Raw genomic sequence first — 12662 nt, 5'->3', positions numbered from 1 at the left:
AAAGATTTTGTGAAAGGTTGTGATCTAAAAAAATATTTTTTTTTTCATTGGTCTTAGTGCATGATGTAACTAAAGAAAAATATTGAAAGTCATTGGTCATTTTTTTGAGCGCGATGCTAATGGTCTAATCTGATTCAATGATGTTTGCTAAGCTATGCTAAAAGTGCTACCGCCAGATATGGAGATCGGATGAATGGATTAAAAAATGGTAAAACTCACTGTTTAACTCTAAGGGACTCGAAAAATGAGCCTTTTTTTTTTTTAAGTAGACTGTTCCTTTAACAAAAAACTCAGTATGTAGATATTGTGCTGACATCTAGGCCATGGTTCTGTTGTAATGAAATGCCGTTCTTTTTGCTAATAAAGGAACACACCGCTTTAAAAAAAAAAAAAAAAATAGGCTCATTTTCCAAGTCCCTTAGAGGTAAACAGTTGAGTTTTACCATTTTTGAATCCATTCAGCCGATCTCTGTATCTGGCGGATAGCACTTTTAGCATAGCTTAGCATACATCATTGAATCGGATTAGACCATTAGCATCGCGCTCAGAAATGACCAAAGACTTCATTTTTTCAAAGATAATATTTTTCCTTTTTAAAACTTGACTCTTCTGTAGTTACATCGTGTACTAAGACCAACGGAAAATTAAAAGTTGCAATTTTTAGACCGATATAGATAGGACCTATTTTCTATTTTCCTGCGTAATAATCACGGAGCTTTGCTGCCATGTCATCGGTGCAGCGGTGCAATAATATTAAGCAGCACCTAAAAGTAGTCCTCAGATAGGTTACTGCCAATGTGATCAGTACTTAGTCTGTGTAGTTGCAGAGAATGCCCTTTTACGGCAGTAAATCTGTGATGATTACGCAGGGATGAGAAAATAGTTCCTAGTCATATCGGCCTAAAAACTTTTCGTTGGGCTTAGTACACGGTATAACTATAGAAGAGTCAAGTTTTAAATAGGAAAATATTGAAAGTCTTTGGTCATTTTTATGAGCTTGATGCTAATGGTCTAATCCGATTCAATGATGTATGCTAAGCTATGCTAAAAGTGCTATCCGCCAGGTACAGAAATCGGCTGAATGGATTCAAAAACGGTAAAACTCAACTGTTTAACTCTAAGGGACTTAGAAAATGAGCCTATATTCAAAAAAGTGTAGTGTTCCTTTAATACTAGTATGTTTCAATAGGTCTGTGTAGGACCTGAGAGTGCTGCCCGGTGAACAGATATCATGCGGTGTTGTTGATGCTGTCACATTTGCTGGAGGAAGAAGAGTGGAATTGTGTCTGTGTGTACATGCTGCTGTTGGTTATGCATTTCCCAGAAGCCATTAAAGCCTGCAGAAGCTGATAGGGTGACTAATCTAGTTGTCGCTGCATCGACAGAGATGAATGAAAAATGGTTTGAACCGTTTTCTTCAGTAAGCCCGGAGACTGCTGGAGCAGAGCAGCTCAATGCTGCCAAAACACGACATCACTGTCCACAGACTCTTAATTAATGTCTACAGTTAACGGGTGTGTGTGTGTGTGTGTTTGTGTTTATGTGTGTATTATAGATTCTGTAAGGGTCTGTATTTTTTATTTTTATGCTTATGCTCACCATGCATACTGTTAAAAAAGTGATATTTTAATCATTATTTATATCACATCATATCATTACAATTTTACATCTTCTCTTTTAATATATTATACTTAAAACATTTAATTTATGCCTGTGATGGCAAAGCTGAATTTTCAGCATTATTACTCCAGTTTGTCACATTATCCTTCAGAAATCATTCTAATATGATGATTTGGTGCTCGAGAAACATTCTTATTATTATCAATGTTGACAACTGTTGTGCTACTTCATGTTGTTTTCAGGATTCTTTGATGAATAGAAAGCTCATTTAAACAACATTTATTTGAAATAGATGTAACATATAATTATTCGGGGGGGGGGGGGGGGGGTTAGTTGTTTGTATTTATTATTGTTTTAATCCATGGGGTGTTTGCTGCATCACATTTATTTGTATTTGACACGTCACTTTAAAAATGCGTAATGTGTAAGCACAGCTAAGTGATATCATTTCTGTTTGTACTTGGTGAGTGCGTGTGATTCTGCATCGTCACGTGGGCTTCATTCACACATATTTGCTGTATCAGAGTATAACTGCTGTTTCTGCAGGTCAGTGTGAACCACAGGAAACCACTGGCCTCAAACCCCCCTCACACTGCCGCAGTACAGCTGCATTATAATCAAACAGAACAGTATTTGTCATCTATGTTTCTTAACTTCTAAATGTTTCTAAATTAGAGTGTGTTGTGGGCATTTGTCTGATGAGTTTGGGCCTGTGTTTTGTGTTTTTTTCCCACAGGTTTGATGAAGAGGGAGGAGCACCTAAAGCCCAGTCAGAAGTATCTTGCTGTCAGGTATGTGTGAAAGGTATGTTTGTGGTTGAGATGAGGTCACACATTTAATTTCTGCGCCCTGTGAAAGAAAATCAACTTCAAACCCACACTGACAACAGTCAAAATTTGGATATGTACGTTTGTGCATGTGTGTGTGTGTGTGTGTGTATGAATATAAAATATATATAAAATATTAGGTCTATCAAGTGATTATTATTTTTTTATCACATTAATTACACAATGCGGAGAATAATAATCGAATTAATCACACATTAATCGCACATCAAATTTCCCCTAAAAGGTCATTTAAAGTCTTTATTGTGTTAAATGAGAAAATCATCAAATAGACGTTACAAAAAGTGGCTTTAGATGAAAAGAAAAAAATGTGATTCTACAGCATTTATTACACATACTTTTAAGCTTCAACGACCATGAGGGTGAATAAATAATGACAGGATTTTCATTTCAGGTGAACTTTACAATGAAATGATACTCTAAATAAGAAACTGTCTGCAGGTGGCAGTAAATGTCTAAATGAGTAAGTAATTGAGTCATTCATTCACTCGATTCATTCAAACGGCTGATTAATTCAGGAATGAAGTAAATGACTCTTTTTTTTATTTTTTATGAATGGGCCATTAAATCATTTGTTTACCCGATTGATTCACCCAAAATGCCGATTTATTCAGAAATGAAGCACAGCTGTGTTGCTCGTAGACACACAGCAGCTCTGCTCTAGCTTTATAGGTAATACAGTATTTTTGTTGACAAAACTGTGTAAAAGCAGACAATATTGTGTCTAAAATGTAACACAATAATAGCTTCTCATTTATTGAACTGTTGTATAAAATCAATATCACATTTGCACTCATGCTATTGCGGACAAAAACACCCCTTATGTGTTGTTGCACTCGTGACTCGTGTGATATTGCTTTACTATCATGATATAAATATGAGACAAACTCATATAGTGGCCTTTTTGCCCTGATATCTTGTATTTTAGGGGTATTTTATCTGCTTTCATGTCATCAGCAATCAACTTTATGAAATGTACGATGACTTGTTAATCAGTTTAACACTTTTTTTTTTTTACTTTTTTTTTTGTGGCATGTTATTGAATATTGCAATGTAAATGTATTTGGTATATCTTAGAGAGATTCGATAATTCTGATTCGAATGTCTAAATCCTTAGTCGAGGACAGCCCTGTGGTCGACTGATAGTCTATTTTAATAGAAAAAGTCACAGGGCTGTGATCGGAGATAACGATATTATGATATTTAGCCGTACAGACTTGGGGCATAAGTTTACCATCCAGAATGAAATAATCTATACGGGTGTAGACATTATGGACTTGAGAATGAAAAGAATATTCTCTATCTGTCGGATGGAGAATTCTCCACACATCAAACATATTAGAATTGCTTATATATGCATTCAAAAATTTACTGGATTTAGATTGGACTACTTTTGTGTTGGAGGATTTGTCCAAATACGGATCTAGGACACAATTAAAATCACCCCCAATTATAAGATTTGTATCTGAAATATTAGGGATTATGTCAAACAATTTTTTGAAGAACTCAGGTTTGTCAAAATTTGGTCCGTAAACATTGACTAATGTCAATGGCATAGAAAATACTTCTCCAACAACTATTACGAATCTTCCTTCTTTATCTGAAATAGTCTGATTATTTTTAAATGGAACTTCTTTGCGGATAAGTATAGCTGTGCCTCTAGATTTGGCAGAGAAATCTGAATGATATATTTGTCCAATCCATCTGCACCTCAACCTAGCATGGGCAGTGCGTTTCAAATGAGTCTCTTGCAGGAAAATAATATCCGAAGACAGTGTTTTTAAATGAGATAGTATCTTCCCCCTCTTAACTGGTTCATTTAGACCTTTAACATTCCAGGTTGAGAAATTTAATGAAGCCCCCTTTGCATTTATATTATTACACATAAACAGTGATTATAATCCTAATCTGCTTCAACCATTTACCTACAGACAGGTAGTTGTTACCATGACAACCTTTTGCACCGGCCCACCCTCCCAACAGAGCATTACAAAACAGAACATGTTTAGCTGTTACAGGAACAAATGTACAGCAAAACTTAACACGCAGTAGAAGGCAAGAAAAACATAAAATAAAAAATAGAAAATGGAAAAGAAAAGCCACCCTCCGCATATTACCTTCAGAAACTTCACAGGGGTTCAGCACCGTCCGCTAAACAATAGAGACTTTAACAAGACAACAGGCATTCTTCTCAAGTTTGTGTTTCGCAGCTATTTTTCTGCCCCAAACTGCTCGGTTGCAAATTTCCATGCTTCGTTCGCGTCGGTGAAAAGCTTCTCTCCCTCGCTGTACGTCACCCGCAGCTTCGCAGGATACAGAATGCCAAACTTCACGCCAGGTTTATCTCGAAGGATCTGTCGTACTCTGGCAAAGGCTGCCCGACGTTTGACTACGGCCGGAGGGTAATCCCTGAAGATCTGGATGGGGCGGCCGTTGAAGGTTAGCTTCCTTTGAGATGACACTATGCGCATGATGTTTTCCATGATATGGCCATGGTGAACTCGGGCGATGAGCTGACGCGGCGGGTCACTGTCCACAGGCCGAGAGCGAAGAGCTCGGTGCGCTCGGTCCAGAACAGGAAGCTCGTCTAGTCCAAGCACCTCCATGAGCAGTTTCGCGACAAATTCCCTGGCACCTTGACCGCTTTCCAATCCTTCCCGGACTCCCGCAATTCTTATATTCTGTCTTTTAGAACGGCCTTCCAGATCAATGCATTTCTCCGTTAGTTCTGACACTTCCTCGGACAGATTTTTAACTTGGGCTTGTAGTTTCGTAACAGCCTCTGACGAGACCGTAGCGGACTGTTCGAGGTGTTCGAGAGTTGTACGGTGGTCATTTATGGTTAACTGAATTGCGTCAAATTTTGCATCAATTTTCCTCTCCAGCGTCGCTATTTCTCCTTTCAAGCTCTCTGTAATGTCCTTTTTAACCTTGTTCAGATCTACTCGGAGAGATTCAATTGCACGCAGCACCGGGTCGTTCACTATTGAGCAGGCCTCATCAGCCGAGCTCGTGGTCTCGGCCGCACTTTCTCCCTCAGCAGCATCTTTTTTTCCTTGTTTTTTCGAAGGCATTTTAGCAAGTAAATTGCACTTGTTGAGCGAGTACAACACTATAAATGCTTTGGAATCGCTAGCGAACTATATGTTGTCTTGTTTTAATGACATTTAAATGAAAGTCAGCGGCGCTACTAAAGACACGTCTTACTCCATCCCCGAACCGGAAGTCTCCCCGACTGATAGTCGAATCTATGTGTGTGTGAATGGGTTGGGAGGGGCACACTAGTCAGCAGAAGGGTAAAACTATTTTTTTTTCTTTACACACTGCACACAGCAACAACTTTTAATAAAGCGACTGACAATGGCTTTCTTATTTAGGTTTAAATAGCCTAGGTAATGTGGTGGATAAACATTCATGAACCGTTCTCATAACATGTTAAAGCGGCGATCGAAATACAGAACATCATACAAATATATAAAAGAACATTTTGATAAATAAACCTAAAAAAATAACTGCCTAGCGAGTTCATGCACGTTCAAGCCGATTGTGCCTAAAGGCAGTGAAGGACGCGAAGCTCAGCCCCGCGCCTCAGGATCTCACACTGCCACCTGATGCGCACATTATATACACGCAAGCTCAATTTTGAATTGACTGACAGATGAGCTGCACGAAAGCGCTCTGTGGTGCGGCGGGATTTTAAACAACTTCCTGAGTCGCCGCGGACAGGCGCTGAATGCTGCCGCCGGTGTGTGTACACTCATTGAACGTGTTCTGATTTTAAAGGTGCGGTGCGAAGCTCCGCGCCCTTAAAGGGGTCGCACACCGATGCTCAGCTCAGCGCCGCGACACTTCTTTAAAATATTGAGCTCCCCCATATTGCCAAAATGGTATCCTCGTTTCATAACACCCGCGAAGATTCGACCGTGAGATCGGTGGTCGAATCAGGCTCCGCATATCGATGCATCGAATCTTCGACTATTCGGGGTCACCCCTAGTATATCTGTATCTTGTTGAACTAGATTTGTTACGTTGCTGATGCTGTTGATGTACTTGCTACTGCTAATAGATACGCAGATACACTGCTGTGAGTATGTAAGATATGCTGCTGCTGCATAAATAGACATAAATAAATCCCGTAGCAGATTTAGGCAGGTGGAGCTGGAGGAGTGAAGGGTTTCAGAGAAGATGTCACTATGCTGAACCAGACTATTTAAATGTTAAACAAAGCAATCTCTTTAGCTGCAGTCGGCTTGTGCCATGGGGTAATGATGTGATTGCTTGGAGTTTGCATGTAAAGGACCTATCAGCCTCTTCCCTCTAGTGTTACATGACTGAACTATATATTTTTAAATATATGCATGCAACATTTTAGAGGTTAAAATTTTGTCTTTTTATCAGGGCAGAACAATTGAGACAGATTCAAGATATAATGTCCCTCTTACTGATCAAAATCTCCCCTCAGAGAGTGCACAGCATTCTTTAATAACAATCATTTTGAGTGTAGTATTGCTCTGCAGTGTCCAAATAGCAGCACAGCACTTGGAGAATCATTCACAATCAGGCCCTGAAGGCTGTTGCCAAGCAACTGAACATTCCCGCCGCATCATGTGAGCCGATTTCCACACAGGAAGTCGTCAGGATTCTGAGGTTTCGGAAGTCACACCCTATAGTTAATGATTGCAGTTTCTAGCAATGTTTGTACCACAGCCATGTGTTCACAGAATGTTAAGCAACATGTCAATGTTTACACACTTTATGAGTTGCATTCTTGTTCAAACATGACACAATTAATGTCAATGCCATGTTTGTTCATTGATAAAGTGCTGGTCAGAAAATCATTCACACCTGAGAAATCAAATCAAAGAAATCAAATCAAAAGAAGACATAAGAAATCAAATCAAATACCTGTAATCGTACTGTAATATTTCATATATTGTTTTTTAAAAAATTATTTTTAATGCTTTTTTATATATATTTTTGTACATTTTATTTGTCATATCATATCTAATATTTAAAAATATGTCATTAAAAATATATCACTGTTAAAATTAATCACTTTAAACACTTACGCCGCATTCACACGGGGCGTAGGCGTTAACGCTTGACGGAGGGCGTGGCTGAAGCTGAGTGCTGACGCGATCGTCATAGTGACAACAGCCAATCACATTAACTTGCCGCTTGGACCAAAACACAACACAAAAAAGCGCCTTTTTTGGTTGTATGTGCGAGTGCGATTGCCCGTGTAGTTGTTGTCAGCGCACTGCACAGGTGCACGAAGCTGTTAAGTACATTAAATCCCGAAAAAGCGCCGACAGCGGGAAGAATATCACGTAGTGGTCCAGGAGCTGCGTCTGGATTTTTAACGGTCTATGGTCTGGATGGTTCACGGAGCAGTAATGAACGCAATTGGCTAGCGTCTGCTGTAGGATATTTGCATACGGCGATCTGATTGGATGACGCCTGCGCTGGCGCTTGAAAAGTTGAGAATTCTTCAACTTCTGCCGCTTGCAACGCGAGTGAAGCGCCGCGACGGAACCCACAATTCAGTTCGGCAACGGATGATGTCACCCATTCAAAGTAAATGGGAAGCGTTAACGCCTACGCCCCGTGTGAATGCGGCGTTAATGATTACTTAAACTTCTAGCTTTTTGGGAACAATATTATATTAATAACATTTAATATGTAACATTTGTCCTTTTCCATTATTATCTCTCCTACAGAGCAAATCATGTTTTAGTATTTGGCATTGGGTGTGTTTTGTTACTTAATTTTACTTTATTTGTTGGTTTATTGTTGTTCTGTCCGTGTGTTTTCTGTACAGGAAGATGCCCAGTCTACTGGAGTATCTGAGTTATAACTGTAACTTTATGGGGATCCTGGCCGGCCCGACCTGCTCCTATAATGATTACATAGCCTTTATAGAGGGCAGATGCTACGAGCCCAAGCACCTGGAGTCAAACGGCAAAGAGAACGGGAAATTCAAGCAGAATGACCCTTCACCTAAGGTAGTGAAATGACTCAGTTTTCTTGCTCCCTCTAGTGACTGGATAGGGGTCAGAGCTGAGTATATATCAAAGCCAACATAAACCCTTAAAGTTATAAATCAAACCAAACCAAACAGGTAGGACCGGAATATAATTGCCAGGTGGAAAACGATGGTGTGACAGAACTAGTTTAGGAAAATGCTTTTTGAGTGAGGTGTTATTTTGGTGTGGACACTGAAGACAATGAGGTGCACTGACAAGACTTTAGACTTTATTGTACTGTTTGCTAAAATGTCCCTTTTTGTCATTTAAATCCGTGAAGATCTTCATTGAGGACAGTTTGTTTTGAATTTAGTTCTGGTGATGAACATGCTTTTATATGCATAAGATGCATAGGATTATATGCATTTTTTTTCATTAAGAGCTTCACAGTGGTTTCAGTTTAATGGACAGTGACATTTTTAATCTTCAGAACTCATTGAATATTGTCAGTGATTTATGAGTTTCATTTTCAATAGACGAAGATCAACAAAAAGTATTTGTTGAATTAGATCACTCGCATGTTTCACAAGAGCCTGAGGAAGTTGTGTTCACAAATAAATTTCCTGTCACATAGTCTCTGCTGTATAATTCACCATCAAGCTGTTTCTGTTCTTCAATAATTTGATGATTGCAAAGTATCATTAAATGAGTATTTTATCATGATTATGAAGAAACATATCTTAAAGACGACTGAACATTCACACTATATGGGGTAGGTTTTCACTGATGTTTACTGTATATAGACACTTAGAAAGAAAGAAAGAAAGAAAGAAAGAAAGAAAGAAAGAAAGAAAGAAAGAAAGAAAGAAAGAAAGAAAGAGACAATTATTATGCATTGTTTAAAAGGGCCATTTTCTACAAAGCTCAAGGTCAGTTAGAATTGTTTTTTTTTTTGACTCCTCAAAGCTGCAATACATTCCTCAACAGTGATAGTAAAGACATGTATGTTACAGAAGATTTCTATTTTAAATAAATGCTATTCTTTTGAACTTTTCTATTCATCGAAAAAATACTGCTTTCCCCAAAAAGCAGCACAACTGTTTTCAACATTGATAATGAGAAGAAATACAGTCTTGTTCAAAATAATAGCAGTACAATGTGACTAACCAGAATAATCAAGGTTTTTAGTATTTTTTTTATTGCTACGTGGCAAACAAGTTACCAGTAGGTTCAGTAGATTCTCAGAAAACAAACAAGACCCAGCATTCATGATATGCACGCTCTTAAGGCTGTGCAATTGGGCAATTAGTTGAAAGGGGTGTGTTCAAAAAAATAGCAGTGTGGCATTCAATCACTGAGGTCATCAATTTTGTGAAGAAACAGGTGTGAATCAGGTGGCCCCTATTTAAGGATGAAGCCAACACTTGTTGAACATGCATTTGAAAGCTGAGGAAAATCGGTCGTTCAAGACATTGTTCAGAAGAACAGCGTACTTTGATTAAAAACTTGATTAGAGAGGGGAAAACCTATAAAGAGGTGCAAAAAATGATAGGCTGTTCAGCTAAAATGATCTCCAATGCCTTAAAATGGAGAGCAAAACCAGAGAGACGTGGAAGAAAACGGAAGACAACCATCAAAATGGATAGAAGAATAACCAGAATGGCAAAGGCTCAGCCAATGATCACCTCCAGGATGATCAAAGACAGTCTGGAGTTACCTGTAAGTACTGTGACAGTTAGAAGACGTCTGTGTGAAGCTAATCTATTTTCAAGAATCCCCCGCAAAGTCCCTCTGTTAAAAAAAAGGCATGTGCAGAAGAGGTTACAATTTGCCAAAGAACACATCAACTGGCCTAAAGAGAAATGGAGGAACATTTTGTGGACTGATGAGAGTAAAATTGTTCTTTTTGGGTCCAAGGGCCACAGGCAGTTTGTGAGACGACCCCCAAACTCTGAATTCAAGCCACAGTACACAGTGAAGACAGTGAAGCATGGAGGTGCAAGCATCATGATATGGGCATGTTTCTCCTACTATGGTGTTGGGCCTATTTATCGCATACCAGGGATCATGGATCAGTTTGCATATGTTAAAATACTTGAAGAGGTCATGTTGCCCTATGCTGAAGAGGACATGCCCTTGAAACGGTTGTTTCAACAAGACAATGACCCAAAACACACTAGTAAACGGGCAAAGTCTTGGTTCCAAACCAACAAAATTAATGTTATGGAGTGGCCAGCCCAATCTCCAGACCTTAATCCAATTGAGAACTTGTGGGGTGATATCAAAAATGCTGTTTCTGAAGCAAAACCAAGAAATGTGAATGAATTGTGGAATGTTGTTAAAGAATCATGGAGTGGAATAACAGCTGAGAGGTGCCACAAGTTGGTTGACTCCATGCCACACAGATGTCAAGCAGTTTTAAAAAACTGTGGTCATACAACTAAACATTAGTTTAGTGATTCACAGGATTGCTAAATCCCAGAAAAAAAAAATGTTTGTACAAAATAGTTTTGAGTTTGTACAGTCAAAGGTAGACACTGCTATTTTTTTGAACACACCCCTTTCAACTAATTGCCCAATTGCACAGCCTTAAGAGCGTGCATATCATGAATGCTGGGTCTCATTTGTTTTCTGAGAATCTACTGAACCTACTGGTAACTTGTTTGCCACGTAGCAATAAAAAATATACTAAAAACCTTGATTATTCTGGTTAGTCACATTGTACTGCTATTATTTTGAACAAGACTGTATTTGTTGATCAGCAAATAAGCATGTAAAGAATGATTTTTGAAGATTCATGTGACACTGAAGACTGCTTTGCATTCACAGACACATAAAAAATGTTTTTATAAAACGTAATATTTCACAATATTTGATTTATTTTTTAATCAAATAAAAGCTGCATTGCTCAGCATAAAAGAGGGAGCATAAACTTTCAAAAACATTAAAAAAAAAAAAAAAAATCTTACTGACCCCAAGCTTTTTGAACGGCATTTTAAATGATGTCAACTACTGTGGCACCGCTTTGGTATTATTCAATGGCTTTTTGGTTCATAGATTGTTCGTTCATAGATTGTTGGTTCATAGAGGTTCATAGATTGTACTGACTCTCTGCAATGGTCTGTTTTGTTCTTCTAGAGGGACGTGATCCAGAAACTGTGCACGTGTGTTTTGTCCCTAATGGTTTATTTGGTGATCTACACCGCCTGCCCTACAGATCGTGTCATCGATGACACCTTCATGGCCTCTAACCCCTTCTACGTCCAGGTCTTGTACCTCTACATCTCCATGTTGGCTTTACGCCCCAAGTACTACTTTGTATGGACGTTAGGTGAGTAGGACAGATGGGCAATGTTTTCTTCTGGTATAAAATGTATATAATAAAGCTATCATACTTTAAAAAGCACATTGGTATCATATTACACATATCTGCATATCATTTTATTAAAAATGCTAAATAACAGGAGAGCACTCATGTGACAACATTACTGTTAGAATGTGAAACGTTTATTATTGCATAATACATATTTTTTCTTATTAAAAAAAACAATGTATTCAATGCTGCATGGCTATTAATCAACTAAGAATGTAGCCATGGTGGTCAAGGCAGTGTCACACTGCCCTCTTGTGTTCATGAAGAGTGTATTCTCTGAATTGTTGCCTTGTTTTTCAATTGGATATTAGGTGGTTCTTGTCATAATGAATAATCTAGAATAAGGGTTCCAAATTCCAGTCCTCACTCCTTCATGCTCTGCACATTTTGTAAGTCTCTCTTATCTGACTCACTCAATTGAGGTGTGGGTTCCATTCAACCATATGTAAGCTGCAAAATCGACTTGAAAGGGTATTTCACCATCTTAAGGGTTTGTTCGCCCAAATATGAAAATTCTGTCATTAATTACTAACCCTTTACTTATTTTTTTCGACACCCGTAAGCCCTCCGTTTATCTTCAGAAAACAAATGAAGATATTTGTGTTGAAATCCGACGGCTCAGAAAGGCCTCCATTGACACCAATGTCATTTCCTCTCTCAAGACCCATAAAAGGCACTAAAGACGTCGTTACAAAGCCCATCTCACTACAGTGGCGCTACAATCATTTTATGAAGCGACAAGAATAGTTTTTATGTGCAGAAAAAACTAAAAAACGACTTCTATAGTGATGGGCCAATTTCAAAACAAAGCTTCGAACGGTTATGAATCAACGTATATAGATTCATGATTCGGATCGT

The 12662-nt window shown here is 38.5% G+C and overlaps 1 protein-coding gene across 1 annotated transcript in view; it reads left to right on the top strand.

The window, feature by feature from the left end:
• The window catches only part of mboat2a (membrane bound O-acyltransferase domain containing 2a), a 71340-nt gene that overhangs the window by 47591 nt on the left and 11087 nt on the right, over window positions 1–12662 (top strand). The window contains exons 6-8 of the mRNA XM_067455362.1: window positions 2357–2411; window positions 8287–8470; window positions 11570–11762. Coding sequence (XP_067311463.1) covers window positions 2357–2411; window positions 8287–8470; window positions 11570–11762 — 432 coding nt within the window. The remainder of the gene's footprint in view (window positions 1–2356; window positions 2412–8286; window positions 8471–11569; window positions 11763–12662) is intronic.

The sequence above is a fragment of the Pseudorasbora parva genome, chromosome 10, assembly GCF_024679245.1.
Source record: "Pseudorasbora parva isolate DD20220531a chromosome 10, ASM2467924v1, whole genome shotgun sequence".
NCBI lineage: Eukaryota > Metazoa > Chordata > Actinopteri > Cypriniformes > Gobionidae > Pseudorasbora > Pseudorasbora parva.
Note: the sequence above shows the minus strand (reverse complement) of the source record. Positions and strands in the feature narration are given on the sequence as shown.